The 16,676-nt window shown below is 49.4% G+C and overlaps 1 protein-coding gene across 3 annotated transcripts in view; it reads right to left on the bottom strand.

The window, feature by feature from the left end:
- Positions 1–16,676, bottom strand: part of KIRREL2 (kirre like nephrin family adhesion molecule 2) — a 61,945-nt gene that overhangs the window by 9,376 nt on the left and 35,893 nt on the right. For all 3 annotated transcript variants that reach the window (XM_079986004.1, XM_079986003.1, XM_079986002.1), the window contains exons 2-10: positions 13,290–13,439; positions 12,984–13,133; positions 9,930–10,087; positions 7,961–8,111; positions 6,818–6,923; positions 5,461–5,609; positions 3,576–3,703; positions 2,980–3,106; positions 2,463–2,563 (exon numbers count right to left, since the gene is read on the bottom strand). In XM_079986004.1, the coding sequence (XP_079842130.1) occupies positions 2,463–2,563; positions 2,980–3,106; positions 3,576–3,703; positions 5,461–5,609; positions 6,818–6,923; positions 7,961–8,111; positions 9,930–10,087; positions 12,984–13,133; positions 13,290–13,439 (1,220 nt within the window). The remainder of the gene's footprint in view (positions 1–2,462; positions 2,564–2,979; positions 3,107–3,575; positions 3,704–5,460; positions 5,610–6,817; positions 6,924–7,960; positions 8,112–9,929; positions 10,088–12,983; positions 13,134–13,289; positions 13,440–16,676) is intronic.

Genomic DNA, 16,676 nt, shown 5'->3' with positions numbered 1-16,676 from the left:
AGCAAAAGAGGAGGGTGGGTGTGCTAGAAGAGCTGGCTTGTGGCTATACTGTTTGCATTTGTCATATATTCATTATTTGCTGTACACCTTAGAAAGGTCATGGCAATGGTGGTTGTCATGGAGAGCTCCTGCACTTTGGAATGTATCCTTATGCCATTGGTAGGCAGATGGGAAACTCAAGTGTGCTAAGAGGGTTTTGACCCAGAGCCAGTGCATGTGTGACAGTTGTCACATGCACACTCTTTAGAAACACAACTCCATGTGGCATTTCCTCCACCTTGTGGCTGGCTGAACATGTGCATCGTGCAAAAAACAACAACATAAAAAACCACTATGGAAAAAATGGGATCGTTTGCACCATGCAAAAACAAAACAAAACATAAACTATCAACTCATGGTGCACCAAAATCACCATGCAAGAATCTTTCAGATTCTTGTGCGCAACATAGAAAAATTCTTGTGTGAAATGTAGAAAAATAGACCACACACAAAAATCTGCTTATTTTGTCCAGGCTGCTGCAGATCTGTTTGATCTCTGCCTCTCGAGTGGAAGGGGGCTGGGAAATCACCAGAACTGCACAGTCAGTCACGACCCACAAATAGCTCTCCAGATGTTAATAGGCACCTTGCGTAGTGATTTAAAGCTGCAAGGGGAGCGCTAGGCCCTCTGAGGATTTATTGGCGTGGTGGGAACAAAGTCAATAAACCTTTGCTCTGCTTGGTGTATCCAAGTTGTATCATTCACTGACTTTCAAGAATGCAGGGTTCCCCACTCCCCCTTTTCTAAAAACCCACCAGCCTCTCAAAAACCTTTGATCTGGGATTGGGTGGGGGGTGGCAATCTGCCATCTGGAGGCAGGTGGAAACACATATGGGATCCTGATTCAGGCTGGGACTGGAGGAGCGGGTTTAACCCTTCCCCCTCCGCGCTGTTCTCTCAGGTGAACACCGCACCCCTCCCCTTAAGCCATTTGCCCGAGAGCAACCACGGCATCTATGTTTTGACTCATTAGCTAGTAGGTTGTTTTTTTTAGCAGGTGGAGGGAGATTTCTGCCAGAAAAAACAACAGCACAGAGGGGCAAAGGTTATCCCCAATTGTGGGGAACCTTTGGTCCTCCAGACGTTCCTGAACTATAACTCCCATCAGCCCCAGTAGGCATGGTCAATTGCCAGGGATGATGGGAGTTGCAGTTCAGCAACAACTGGAAGCCCCAAAGTTCCCCACAAAGCCCTGCAACTCTAATCTGAACTGGACAAAAAGCAAAAATAAAAAATCCCATGGATCTCCTCTAGTTGGTCAAGGAGAAATTAAAAGGCCAGAACGCTGTGTGCTTTGGGATAGGAACATTGGGATTCTGGGCCAAGAAACGCTGAATTCAGTGACCCATATAAATCCTGCAGATTAAGCAACTTTTGCACACTGAGCTGCTTATTTTGCACAATTCATTCTGCCACTGCTGAAGGGGGCAAAGGGCAATGCTGTGTCTGGCGGAGCCCCACACCCTCCGATGGAGAGCCTGCTCAGAATGTGTCTCAGCTCAGAGCAACCCTGAAGCTGCAGCATAGCCACATTTGGGATATCACAAGCAGTTTTGGTTGGGGAACAACCATAACTCTGTTGTAGAGCACAAGTTGAAGAGCTCATTGAACCAATCCTTATTTTTAACAGCAGCTTGATGCTGCAGCTCATCCCTGATTTGATGTGTTTTCATTTTTATAATGTGCTCCTGTCAAATTTGTTATAAGCAGTCCTGACCATCACTTCCCTCCCCCCTTTTCCAGCTGAAAGGTAGGATGAAGATACTTGTATAATAAAGAAATAGTGAAATTCAACTTGAAACGATAGTGAAAGCTGCCAGAGCTTGCCCCAAGATGGGCAGAAAAAAATGCACACATGTTTTAAGAACAGCTATCCAATAGCCGCTGTGCCTATGTAATATTATGTACTTCCAGAGGGCTAGAAACCTGTGTACTCTTGATTTAAAAGTTGAGATATCCAGAATGCTGAATTCCTGAGCTTGCAAAGTGCTACTATAATAATTTATAATAATAATTCATTCTTTATAATGCGCCCATCTGGCTGGGTTTCCCCAGCAACTCTGGGGAACAGAATTAATGATAATAATATTTTAAAAAACGATAAAACATCAGACATTAAAAACTTCCCTAAACAGGGCTGCCTTCAGATGTCTTCTAAAAGTCAGATAGTTGTTTATTTCCTTGACATCTGATGGGAGGGCATTCCACAGGGCAGGTGCCACTGCTGAGAAGGCCCTCTGCTGGGTTCCCTGTGGCTTCGCTTCTCGCAGTGAGGGAGCCACCAGAAGGCCCTTGGAGCTGGACCTCAGTGTCTGGGCTGAACGATTGGGGTGGAGACGCTCCTTCAGGTATACTGAAGTACACACAGGTTAAGGGACAAGGAACAGCAGGTCTGTAAAGGCTAGCAGACTGAAGCACTTACTATCCTATCGGGAGGTGGGACACTCCCCACTAAGCACTCCAGCCGTGCCTTGGTCCCCACCGCAGTCTGCTGGCTTGGTTCTGCACTGATAATGGGTGGACCTGGAAAGGAGGACGCAGTCAGGGCAGTGTTCAAAACAGAAGAGGCCCTTTCTCCCTCCCCATCCCTTAGTTACTGTTTTAGAAGGCTACAGGAGCTGGCTATGATTTGGTGAAAAAGAGAGCATCTCAGATGTAGAGGCTTGCAGATTTCATCAAGGCTCCCTCCTATCTTTCCCAGGGAAGGGGGGGCATACAGCTCAATAGTAAAGCATCTGCCATGCATACAGAGCAGAAAGATCCATGGTTCCATCCCTGGCTTTTCCAGGTAGGAACGAGAATGGTCTAAGCTAAGCCAGCTTCTTATGGTCCCCAGGCAAGGCAAGCTGCAATCCTATCCCATCTTTGCTTTGCTCTGCTCCCTTTAACAGTCTTGCCACACCCGCCACCCGGTCCCGACGCAAGGCAAGGCCCCTCACCGTTCACAGCCAGGGTCACCTCCTTCTCCGCCACTCCAATGCGCGGCACAATGGCTTTGCACACATAAACACCGGCGTCTTCCTGCGTCACCGCCTTGAGATGCAGAGTGTTGCCGTTGCTCAGCACCTGTTGGTACAAGGAGTTCTGGTCGTGGCTCTCTTAGGACCAAAGGAATCTTTCCAGCAGGGGTGGGGAGTCTCTCTCCTGACCCCAGTCCCTGGGGGTAATTTGTTGGGGGCTGCTTGCTGGCGATGGGCGGGGCCAGAGGCAAAGTGGGCAGGGTATCCTTTACTCTCTTGCCTTCTGTGTTTATAGGCAAGTGAAGCAGTGGCAGGTGGGCCTCCGAGATCTATTTCTTTTCTTCTTCAAAAATTGGTGTAATTTGCAAATTACAATCCCAGAGCTATTTATTTTTTTAACTTCCAACTTTTGGGGGAAAAAATGGAAATTGGCATGATTTGAAAGTTGCAAGCAAGTTCAGAGCGCATGGGCTCCTGGTGTAAATCACTTGCCATATTAGACTCTTCCTATTTCATATTTGTTCCTCGTTGTTGCTATAATAAAAATCTGAACAGGGGGCTGATGCTGCACTTACCACACTAGACCCTTTCTTGGTCCAGGCCAGGGTGAGAGGAGGGTTCCCAGTCCAGGTACAGGTGAAAGAGGCGTCTGCACCAATGTCAACCGTCAGGGGCTTTGGCTGAGAGACGAGGCGGGGTCCAACTGCAGACAGAAAGAAAGGGGTTGCCGAGAGTTAGTTGAACGGAGCAACTGACCTTCAGCCTCAGTCTCCCTATCTGCAGTATGGGAATAATGATACTGGAAGTGGCTGCCTTCTGGAGGTTTTGTAAGAATCATAACAAGAGGGTATAGGAAGCACATTGACTTACATTAGGGTTGGGGTGAAAATTTAGAGCTAAAAGGTAAAGGTAAAGGTACCCCTGCCCGTACAGGCCAGTCTTGACAGACTCTGGGGTTGTGCGCCCATCTCACTTAAGAGGCCAGGGGCCAGCGCTGTCCGGAGACACTTCCGGGTCACGTGGCCAGCGTGACATCGCTGCTCTGGCCAGAGCCAGAGCCAGAGCCAGAGCCAGAGCCGCACACGGAAACGCCGTTTACCTTCCCGCTGGTAAGCGGTCCCTATTTATCTACTTGCACCTGGAGGTGCTTTCGAACTGCTAGGTTGGCAGGCGCTGGGACCGAGCAGTGGGAGCGCACCCCGCCGCAGGGATTCGAACCGCCGACCTTTTGATCGGCAAGCCCTAGGCGCTGAGGCTTTAACCCATAGCGCCACCTGCGTCCCATAATTTAGAGCTAGTGCCTGACTAATCTATGAGCATCCCTGCTCGAATTTTTGTGAGCAGGGCTGAAGCAGACACAGCCCATTCTGAGCAGGGTTGTTACACTCTGAGCCAAGGTCAAGTCCATCAAAGGACCTATTTGCAAACTGAAGGAAATGATGTCTCCAACAGCTTGCATAGGGGCACTTCCAGCAGGGCTGATCACAAAATAACAGTTGCTGTTCGTGTGTATGTGTGCAAAAGCTTAACCCCTTGCAAAGTGTGCTTTTCCCTCCCACTAGAGCATCTGTTTTTGCTGGAACAAGGCTTTTTGCTGGAGAAGAGAGAGGTGGGAATAATAGTTGTTCCCCACCGACCACCCGTAATATTTCTGAGTACTCAAAAAACGTTCCAATGTTTGTGAGAGGACTCAAAAGCGATTGCTTGCAACGCACCTTTCCATCATTTCCAAGGCCAACAGAGATTGTTCACCCATCCTGACTGTAATTCCAAGGATTCCTGTCATGACCTACACTAGCCAAACAGGTGCTGGGCAAAGCAGGATGGCAAGGGACTGTCTGAGTCGAGAGCCTGCCAGTCCATTATCTGAACTTATCACAGTTATATACCCTAATTGCATTACCCATAAGCAGAATAAACCTTGGAAGACCCTCTACCAAACTCCATTTTAGGCGCATTGAAAGCTGCCTTAGACAAGGCCAGGCCGGGGGTCACCAATCTTCTTGGGACAGTGGGCACGCTTTGGCCTTTGAGAAAGTGCTGTGGGAGCAAATGGCTGCCGTTGTGCGTGTGGCATTGTGACACAAAATGGCTGCTGTGGAGGCCATGTCGGGGCAGCCAAGCAAGTTCAAGCAGGAACGGAGCAGGAAGAGCAAAGGTCTTTCACACATTGTGGATTTTTGAGGGCATATTGACTGAGACTTAGGAGATACTAGTGGACACTTGCAGTTGTCACACTGGTGACCCCAGAGTCTGGCAATTTATCCACCTTGCTCAGTGTTTTTCACTCGGACTGTCTCTGGCATTCTCAGGTCTCCTAGAGGGGTCTTTCCCATTGCTCTACTTCTTTATTCTTTTAAGGGAAGATGGCGGGGGCTGACTCTGGGATCAAGTGTGTTCTCTGCCACTGAGCTACACCCCCCATTTATCTTGGGATCTGGAGCCACCTCCTTTACTTACAATGCACATCCACCAGTGTGCTGACATTGGTGCTGCCCACAGCATTGGACACTTCACACGACACAGGCTCTGTGAAGAAGGACTGGTCAACCGTTGCCTCGTAGCTGTCGCCATTGGCCTCCGAGATAGGCACACCTCCTTTCGCCCACCTGTGAAGAGATGTGCGGTCTTAGGAGAGATTGGCTCAAGGGGTCCTTTATGAGGAAAGGTTCCCCGACGTCAGGGCCAGGGATGTTCTGGCTCATGGGCCAAATGTGGGTCGCAAGGCCTACCCATTTTGGACCACGAAGCCATTTCCCCCCTAAAACCATGCCCATCATATGTGACATCAGGTGCAGGGCAGGTGGGGATGCAGCTGCAGAGAGCAGGATTGAACCATCCCTACACCCGCTGACATGTGGGGAGTTCAATCCTGCTTACTTCAGGTGCACCAGCCAGTTCCCAGTACCCGAACCCTGCACAAAGCAGGATTGAGCCCCCTGATGGGCAGACAGTTCACTCCTGGCTTTGTGCAGGATCTCTGCTCACCTCGGCAGTTCAGCTTGGACAGCAGGGTGTGACAACCCACTTGTCAATCACCCAAAATCAATACGATGTCAGGTGGTTGGTTCATCAAAGTTGGCCCATTGAAGGAAGGGAAGATCTCTGACCCAATGGACCCAAAAAATATTGCCCTCTCCTGCCCTGTGTGGAATGCCATACAATGCTGGGGGATCTTTCATTTAGAAAGCAGGTGCATAAGGAGCGTGTGGGGACTTGAGAGAGATATATAAAATCATGCGCTGTGTGGGGAAAGTGAACCGAAGTTCATCTCCCTCCCCGGGGCCCATCCAATGAAGCGGAAAGGTGGGAGATTCAGAATGGACAAAAGGAAACGACTTCCTCACACAGGGCAGAGTCGAACTGTGGAACTCTCTGCCACAAGATTTGGAGATGGCAACCAACTTAGAAGGTTTAAAAGAGGGATTAGGCAGATGCTTGGAGGGTCAGGCTGTCAGTGGGTACTAGTCATGATGGCTATGCAGTAACGCCACCACCTGAGAGGGCGGCAGAGGGCCAAATTGCTCTCATGTCCTGCATTTTGCATCTGGCTGGCCACTGAAGGAAACAGGATGTTGGACTAATTGGACCTCTGGCCTGATTCCCTAGGGGTCTTGTCTTCCTTTGAAAGGTGAGGAAGGGCGAGGAAAGTGCAAGAACCACAGCAAAAGAAAGCAAATACACTTTGCTGTCTTGCTAACCAGCAAGCATCAATGAGCGTGCCATCTCCAGTGTTGCCATTAGAGGGCATCCCAGTCACACCATTGCTGCTGCATGATCTCTGATGGGCAGGCTCTCTCCTCTTTCTAGCCCTTACCTGTAGCCTGTCACTTCGGGGTTGGAGGTGGCCGTGCAGAGGAAGCTCACTTTGCCACCCTCGGCCACAGTTTGTGGCTGCACCGAGAGCATGACAACCGGTGGATCTGCAAGACGGAGGGAGAGGAACGGATGAAAATCCTGAACATTTATTTCCTTTAGTGTGAAGGCCCCAGTGACCTGGTGAAGGGATACCCCAAAGGGTAAGATTTATGCCTTATTTCTCCCCGAGGCCTTTATCTCAATTGGGAAATGGGTACCAAAGTTTGTACCTATAGCCAGCATCAGCTTGGATCTTTGACTATCCATCGCTGAATCTGCTTAGCACCCTTATTATTAACCTATGCAGTGTCTCTTAACTGTTCCACCTGGGTACAGTCAGTTAGGCTGCTGCCAGGGCAGGTAGCTAGGATTCCACATAGCTTGCTCCTCCAGGTTTCCATGCTTTCAGAAGCCCCAAACCACAGCAAGGTACCAAGAGCACTGCTTCTGCAGGACATAAGGACTCCAAGGGCGGCTCCAAGCTCTTATTTCATTGGACCACCCCACAGTGGCTGAGGCCCCATCTGAGCTATGCATTTAAAGCGGTATCACAGCACTTTAAACCGTACTTTATCAACGATGCTGAGAGTTGTCAGCAGGCCCCTATTCCCCTCACAGAACTACACACAATTCAGAGTGTTCCCTGGGAAAGGGGATTGACTGTTCAACCCCTCTGGGAATTGTAGCTCTGTGAGGGGAACTGGAATCTCTTTTGACAACTCTCAGCACCCTTAGCAAACCACATTTCCCAGGATTCCTTGGGGAAAGACGTGGTTGTTTAAAATGGCATCGTAGTGTTTTAAATTTACAGTGCGAATGTGGCCACATTTATTGTACCACAAAGTCATCCCGCCATGTGAAACAGCTCTGTTTCCTCTCTTCCCAGCTCTCCTTCAACATAGGAAGCTGCCTCCCTCATACTGAATCAGACCACCAGCTCAGTACTGCCTACACGGACTGGCAGCACCTCTCCAGGCAGGGAAAACGCCCAGCCACAACTGAAGGTGCCGGGAGACTGAACCCAGGAACTTCTGCGCGGAAGGCAGATGCGCTGTCAGAGAGTCCCACCCCTTCCTGGCAGGCCCATGCCCTGTGGGCTCACATTGCACATTGAGGGTGACTGTGGTCTGCTTGCCGGCTGGGGCTGCTGGGTTGCTGACTCGGCAGGTGAACGAGCTGCCCATGTCCCTGCTGCTGGGGGTCAAGAGGAGGGTGCTGACAGCCACTTCTCGCTTGCCGTCGTCCATGAGGGCCTGCAGGAGAGGAAGGAGAAGGGTTTCCATGTTGAATATTTCCTTGGGTAGCCACTCTCTGGAGACAGCGCCTCTACACACACACACACACGTTTCCTTTTTCCAGCCTGCATTTAGTATTCATTTATTGGATTTCTACACTGCCTGTCCGCCAAGGTACCCAAGGGGATTTACCATTTTAAAACCCTAAAATGAATACATTATATACCAAATGTAGAGCAACAGGGTCCTCTCTGGCCAATGGGGAGCTGGTGGCATGCATGCTTTGTGGCCTAGGCTCCCTTGCTTCTTCCTTCCCTCAGGTCAGGCAGGTCTAACATTACCATTTGTGAATGTGTGAATACAACAACCAGTGGCTGAAAGCTTGTATATCACCAGGTACATTTCATAGAACACCGGGATCGATCATGTCTTCTTGTTCAAATGTACACTGAGTGTTGGAGCCAAGCTCGCTGCTGTGCAATGCATCTCATCTATATTGAAATAACTTTGCTGGGCTTTGGTCTGTTCCTGAGCATGATTCAAAGTGGTGGTGGCTTAACTGAGGAAGCTGGACTGAGGAATCTGTGGCCCTCCAGTGGCCACTGGACTACAGCTCCCACCAGCCTCAGCCGGCATGACCAATGCTAAGGAATGCTGGGAGTTGTAGTCCAACCCTGCTGGTAGAGCAGTAGACTGTTAATCTCAGGACTGTGGCTTTGAGCCCCACATTGAGTGAAAGATTCTTGCATTGCAGGAGGTTCGACGAGATGAACCTTGTGGCCCTATCCAATTCTACAATTCTATGATTCACTGAACATCTGGAGGGCCACAGGCTCCCCATGCCTGGTATGCTGAGATAGTCCCTTAATTGATATGGTCACAAAGTCCTGAGCCAGCCCAGATAAGGCAGGCTTGGTGTGGCGGTTGAAGTCCCCAAGCACAATCAACTGTGGGTTCACCAGCACCCCTCATGCAGTAACAGGGACGCAGGTGGAGCTGTGGTCTAAACCACTGAGCCGCTTGGGCTTGCTGATTGGAAGGCTGGCTGTTTGAATACCCATGACGGAGTGAGCTCCCGTTGCTCTGTCCCAGCTCCTGCCAACCTAGCAGTTCGAAAGCACGTCAAAGTGCAAGTAGATAAATAGGTTCCACTGCAGCAGAAAGGTAAACAGTTTTTTCGTGCGCTATGGCACTCATCACAGTGTCCCATTGGGCCAGAAGCGGTTTAGTCATGCTGGGCACATCACCTAGAAGGCTGTCTGTGGACAAATGCCGGCTCCCTTGGCCTGAAAGCGAGATGAGCGCCGCACCCCATAGTCGCTTTTGACTGGACTTAGCCATCCAGGGGTCCTTTACCTTTTACCTTTTTTATTGGGCAGTGGGGGCTATTGTTTCATCTCTGGGACCCTAATCCTAACCATAACACTCAGAACAACCCCTAAAACCTGACATTAGTTTCTCGGTGAAAAATAATGGAGAAGGATGGAGTTACAATGAGTGACAGTGACAACCTGTGTTTTTGCACCACCAAGAGCTTGGAAGAGATCTGGCCTTCCCAGTTGTCCACTGAGGTCTCGGTAATACATACCAGGTCAGTCCTGTCATTCACAATTAAATTGTGGAGGAGCCTGCTTTTATTACGGACCGACTTGTCGTTCGGCAACAGCAGCACTAGGTGAAAGGATAAGTCAGCCTGACAACCCAGATTGTGTTGGACGAAGGGAGGGTGCTGGACGTTTCGCCAGGCTTACCCAGATAGATCTCAGACTCGCTGTCCTACTTTTGATCCCCCTTCTCTGCTTGTCTAGCTCTTGCCAACACTCAGCAAAGTCTCACCTTGGAGTACACGGCAGACTCCTGGCGTTGCCCATCTCGGTACCAGCTGATTTCGGCAGCTGGCTTGGCCCCGGCAGCACGGCACGACAAGTTGTAGGGGATGTTGGATATCACATGCACGATGGGACCGTTCTGGATCTCGGGGTCATTGGGAGGGACTTGGAAGAAGAGACATGGAGAAGATAGGTTAGCTGTGTTATCTGGTAGGGGGGCGCTCCCAGGTGCAAGAGGTTTGGGCCACACAAGCTTCTCCAGAAAAAAACACAAAAACACTCTGGGCAGGACAGAAGCAGCAGCAGGAGAGAGTTTCCACCGGAGCCAGATTTTGTGAAGAGGGAGAAGTGAAGCACTTAATCGTTTACTGCACAACAGCCAGCAGCTTCCTGCCAGCAGATTTTTCTGGCTGGCCCCCATTCTTCAGGGGATATGCAGCAAAACCAGTTTATCATGTATGTGGGTCCTTTCTCCAGAAAACCATTAGCTGAGGTCTACAGAGGGAGCAGCACTGCCAGGTGTGAGCAGAGCCAGATAGGACTGCAGCAAAGTCCTGGCTGCAGTAGCTGGTCCTTGGGTGCATCTTTAATATAGGGCTGGGGTGGGCTGCTGAACGCAGCTGGTGGGCTGGATCCTTACCTGCCCACACCTGTGACAAGCCAACCTTGACAGGTGGAAAGTCTTTCCCATCACTTGCTCATCAGATCCTTTAAATGTGAGATGGTGGGGATAGAACCAGGAACTATGCATGCGAAGCATGAGCTCGTCTGCAAAGCTGGCATTAAAATGGCACTGAGATCTAGGCCTCTGATAGCAGTGAAGGGGTGTAGCTCAGTGGTAGGACACCTGCTTTGAATGCAGAAGGTCCCAGGTTCAATCCCCAGGTGGGCACATTGGTGGTAATGGGGCAGATGCACGCCAACTCTTCATCGCACATAGGAGAGTGAGCCAGCGTAAAAGTATATTTCTGATTCAGCCGAGACACAGGAAGGTGTGCTACAAAAGCAGTGAGTCAGGAATTCCTAACTAGTGGAGAGACGTCTTGAGTAGCCCATAGGGATGGGGAAGAAATTCAATTCATCTCACATTTAAAGGCAAAGCTACCTAATTTGCCGTTTTCAAATGAGCCAATGAAGTGAGCCACAGCTGCCCTTTAAAATTCACACAGCTCCGAATTTTGCAATGCAGCCAAGCCACGCGTACAAAAATGCCTAGATTAGGGTAAAGCATGCCTATGCATGGATATGACAGTGAAAGTAATATACAAAAAATGCATTATATTAGGGGACCTTGCTTGCAGAAATGCGTATATTTGTCAAAACGGCAGCTGTTAGGAGAAATCCACACTGAAATTGGTGAATTTTCACGAGGGCGGGGGTTTTCGTTTTTGGCAAAAAATAATAATCTCAAATTGCTGCAGAAATGTGGGGAGCTAAATTCCAGACTGGGAAAAATGAGAGAAACTGCAAATGACCCATTTGTTCAGCCCTACTTCCTAGCAACTAAAAGAGTACAGGATTCGGCCAGGGCAGCGGTGCAGCTAGCCACTTGGACACCCGGGGTGGCACGAGCGCCCTGCATGTGAATGCCACAGAAAGGGGGCAGGGCGAGGTGCCTGCGGGGTGAGGCAGGGCACATCGGAATCCCAGTGCCCTAGCCATGTTCCACTCCGGGACCCTGCAGGCCCGTGTTGCTTTTTTGGGCAGAGCAGAGCCCGCTGGCGCCCAAGCCACTGCATCATTCCCAGGAGAGACATGTGGCTCGGGCGTGCTGCAGGCCCTGTGGCAAGTGCCACCTCCATGATGTAGCACCCAGTGCCCCACACACCCCTAGCTACGCCTCTGGGCCTGGACTGGAAAGGCCCCTGTGGCTGTGTGCTGATGGGCTGTCACAACAACGTATCCTCCGGCTCCATTTATGCTGCCAAGACACATTGATAGATTAGCAGAAAAGCCAGGAAGGCTTTGCCAGTATGAGATCCAAGAAGCCAGAACTGGATGCAGGAATTTTCAACTCTTGTTATATATTAACCAGGATTGTCTTCTCCCTGGTCCTGAATGGGGTAACTGTGCCCCTGAAGGACCAAGTGCGTGGCCTGGGAGTCATTTTGGACTCACATCTGTCCATGGAGGCACAGGTCAATTCTGTGTCCAGGGCAGCTGTTTACCAGCTCCATCTGGTACATAGGCGGAGACCCTACCTGCCCGCAGACTGTCTTGCCAGAGTAGTGCATGCTCTAGTTATCTCCCGCTTGGACTACTGCAATGTGCTCTACATGGGGCTACCTTTGAAGGGGATCCAAAAACTAAAACTAATCCAGAATGCGGCAGCTAGAGTGGTGACTGGGAGTGGCCGCCAAGACCACATAACACCAGTCCTGAAAGACCTACATTGGCTCCCAGTATGTTTCTGAGCACAATTCAAAGTGTTGGTGCTGACCATTAAAGCCCTAAATGGCCTTGGTCCAGTATACCTGAAGGAGCATCTCCACCCCCATCATTCAGCCCAGACACCGAGGTCTAGCTCCGAGGGCCTTCTGGTGGCTCCCTCACTGCAAGGTTACAGGCAGAGGGCCTTCTCGGTAGTGGTGCCCACCCTGTGGAACACCCTTCCATCGGATGTCAAGGAAATAAACAACTATCGGACTTTTAGAAGACATCTGAAGGCAGCCCTGCTTAGGGAAGTTTTTAATGTTTGATGTTGTAACATGTTTTTAATATTTTGTTGGAAGCCGCCCAGAGTGGCTGGGGAAACCTAGCCAGATGGGCGTGGTATAAATAATGAATTATTATTATTACTATTATTATTATTATTACTTCTACTACTACTACTACTAATTCAATGCACAAAGCACACAGCCTGCTAAGAATACAAGTAGAGCCCTTATTATCATTATCATTATTGGGTGGAGAAAGAACGGTTTTGAAAAACTGGATTTTAAGCACTCTCAAGCCTGAGCAACTCTGGTCAAGGAAGGGCCCGCCTTGAAAAGAGGGTGAAGTGGGAGAATCGTGTCAGTGGTCCGAGGAATGAAGTGGGGTGTGTGTGAAGAGAACTCACTGAGTACGGTCAGCTTGGCCCTCTGTGATCGCAGGGCGGCCTGAGTGGCCTGGCATTCATAGATGGCATCATCATCCAGTTCAGCGTAGTCAATCTTCAGGTTATGTTGCCCAGCAGATGCATCTCCAACAATGGAGTAGCGTGACCAGCCTGCAGCGAGGAGAAAAGCAGGTTATCATGTAAGGTGAGTTTGCAGAACCCAGGATGCAAAGAGGCACCCACAGCGCCCCCTGGAGTTGTACAGGTTTACTACAGCGACTAATCGCTACTGTACCCGCTTCCCTCCCAGTACCACGGCGAGCGTACCTGGCAGGTCCCTTTCTCCCCCCAAGGCCAGCCCGTCCTTGGTCCACTGCACCATGCCTCGGTAGCCCATCACCACGCAAGCCAGCGTCACGGACTGTCCAGACACAATCACCTGGTCCATGGGCTGTTGGAAGAAATAGGCCGCCAACCCTGAGGAAGAAAGAACAACAGGACCAAGGTGGTTAAGGTCAAGCAATTAGGGAGAGATTCAGAGTTCAGTTTGTGTTCAAAGATGAACCTCCCATGCTTGCGCTTTCTGAAACAACACGTGAGCCAAAACACAGCCTTCCATTGAGACCTGAGCTCCTCTGAATCTTGCGGCGCAGTTCTCCCAGCCCAGAAACGTCTGCAGAAACACATGTAGGAGGGTAGTGTGTGCTTACAAGGGCACACAGGAGTGGGGAGATGTGTCTGGGTTGGGGAGATTGCTTTGCAAACGTGTGTACATCAGGCAAAATCGTACATGAAATTGTGCATTTTAGGTGAAATTCACCCCAACACACACACACACACACACACACACACACACACACACACACAGATGTGGAAAGGCAGAGAACGGAAGAAGGGGAAATGGAGAGAAGCTGAAATCGACAGAATTGCACATCCCTACTAGTCATGTGGGAGATCTGTGCCTGTTTACCCTCCTCCCTGGGGAAAAACCTGTACCCCAGCTGAGGTGAGTGCATGTCCCAGTAATATTCCTCCTCCTGTTGGTAAATTCTTCCGTCTCTTTCCTTTTGTGGGAGAAGCAGCAAAAGCCACAAACGCACTGAGGAGACCTGGGAGGAGTGAGAGGGGGGTTTGCGAAGCAGGAGAGCAGGGAGGGAAAGCTGATAGAGGAGAGTTTCAATTTTTTGAGGCGCCGCAGGAGCCCCCGGGTCCCTGGCACTGCCTTATCTCCACGCCACAGACTGCTGAGGTGCTGGTTTGGTGTGCTCTGCACATGCCCTTCAGCCAAGGAAGCCTCTGTTTCCACTCTGTGTTCCCACCGTCAAACAGCTTTCTTTTGCTCTCCCTTCCCCTGGCTCTAGGCAAATGCATTAAAAGAAACTTTAGAGATGGTGTGTGTGTGTGTGTGTGTGTGTGTGTGTGCGGACACACACACACGTGCGCAAGCAAGTAAATTACTGCACCCTCTGGGGTCCTATATTTGTTTTGGGTGGAGGAAGGATCTGGGGGTCAATAAGAATGCAGGAAACGCCCAGGTTATGCGGGAATAAATCAGTATATCCCATTATACTGTCAATCCCAATAAAACAATGTAGGTTTTTCTTTATTGCCTGCTTTGCAGTTGTTTTTCATTTGTAATGAATGTATTAGGAGGATATTTTGTTTAGCTGTTGCTTGAAAATGTGGAATTTCCGTTGTATTGCTTGTAGTTCTTCATGTGCAATGGTTTATTCTGACATCCTGTTCAGCAGTTAACTATAATGATCTGTAATGTAGGGTTTTTAAAGGGTGGGGTCCCCCCCCCACTGAATCTTTATTTATTATGTTATGAGGCTGTGTAGACACTATACCTTTAAGGCACATTTGGATCACATTGTTTCCCTCAGAGAATTCTGGGCACTGTAGTTTACCCTTCATAGAGCAACAATTTCCAGAAACCGTTAACAAACTACAGTGCCCAGAATTCTTTGAGGGAAAGAATGGTGCTTTAAAGGCATAGCGCATACACATTGTCAGATGTGTGCTTGGGGTTCTACTTAACCTTAATCATACTTAAGAGTAAACCCACTGAATATAATGGACATGACTAACTTGGATCCATTCATGGATACAATTCCAGTGGTGAAGCTACCTGGTCCAGCACCGGAAGTGGTGTACATCTGGGGGCATGGCTGGCATGCATCCCAGGGGGCGTGGCTGTGATGTCACCCCCCAGATGGCATCTTGGGTGGACCGCCCCCTGCCCCAACCTTTGTCTGCCAGTGTACAATCCTTACCCTTCCAACTGGTATATAAACTGTTTAAACAAAGAAACGAAACAGTCCCCTTGCATTTATTTTGCTATTTTGTTTATCTGAGGAATTTATACTCCGTGCTTCAATAAAATTCCCAAAGCAGCTTTGCATAGGACCAAGGACTGTTTTTCCACCTGTGCATGTCCTTTAAAATCCTGAACATGTTCATGCAGCCAGAGTGTCATGTCTTATCAGGGGCTATTACGCAAATGGATTTCAAGGATTGTACATGTGCCTAGGCAGCCGTGGATGATCTCCACTCCCTGCCTTCGCGCAGACAGTGGAACAGATCCATGCTACTGCCCCAGAGACCATGGGCTCCTCCCAGGGACCTGAAGACTCACCTTTCCCCCTCATTTGCTTGCAGAAAGCTTATGCAAAGGGTAGGCGGTGCATAGTCTTTTTATCGCGCATTCGTTCCAATCCATTGGCAGGGAAGTTGTACGACAATGAGCTTTCATCCTGATTTGCTGGTACAGTGTTCATCATATGCACATTCCACCCTCCCCAGGGCATTTCCCCAACACTTTCCTAACTGCAAAAAGTTTTTTTTTTAAAAAAAATTAAAAATAATAGTGGATTTGTTGCAGTAGGGCAACAGAGCACTTTAATCCGGGAAACCAAGATTTCCAGAATGCGCTTCAATCTCCTCTGCAAAATTCTAGCATTCTGGAGGTCACCCATGTGTCTGTGATGTGAAAACTGGATCACTTGCAGAGCTTTTTTCTGTGTTAATTAGCAACCAGCTATATAGAGAAATGGAATTGTAGAGCTGGAAGGGACCACGAGGGTCATCTAGTCCAACCCCCTCCAATGCAGGATACTTTTGCCCAGCCTGGGGCTTGAACTCACAACCCTGAGATTAAGAGACTCATGCTTTACCGACTGAGCTATCCCATTGGTCTATCTAGCTCAGCATTGTCTACACTGACTGATGTAGCTCTCCAAGGTTTCAGGCAAGGCATATTCGCAGCTCAACCTGGAGATGCCAGGGACTGAGACCCGTTTCCTATCGCGGTTTGAACTGTTACAAAGATGTGTGTATGTGTGTGTGTGTGTGTGTGTGTGTATAGTGGACCCAATGTAAGGGATTATTTATCTCTCTTCAGTTTGGACTACTCTTTCAATTTTGATCTTGGTGGGTAGATGACTTCTTTCTTCTTTGGTTGGATCCAGACTAAGTTGGAACTTTTTTTCCTTTGGAGTCAATGAGGTGACTTAAGCCAGGGTTAGCCACCTTGGGGCGGCTGTTGGCAGGATTCCTTCATTACAGGGAATTGGACTGGATGATCCTTGTGATCTGCTCCAACTCCACAAGCCTATGATTCCTCCTCCTTAGAATGGCTCAAGTGGAACTCAGCAGGGAGGAGGCCAAACCTAGAATTAGTTGCTCTAGCTCCCCCTACTGATGACCTCCCTG

Source organism: Podarcis cretensis, assembly GCF_951804945.1.
Source record: "Podarcis cretensis genome assembly, chromosome: 8".
NCBI classification, from domain to species: Eukaryota; Metazoa; Chordata; class Lepidosauria; order Squamata; family Lacertidae; genus Podarcis; species Podarcis cretensis.
This window is presented reverse-complemented; position numbering and strand designations above follow the sequence as displayed.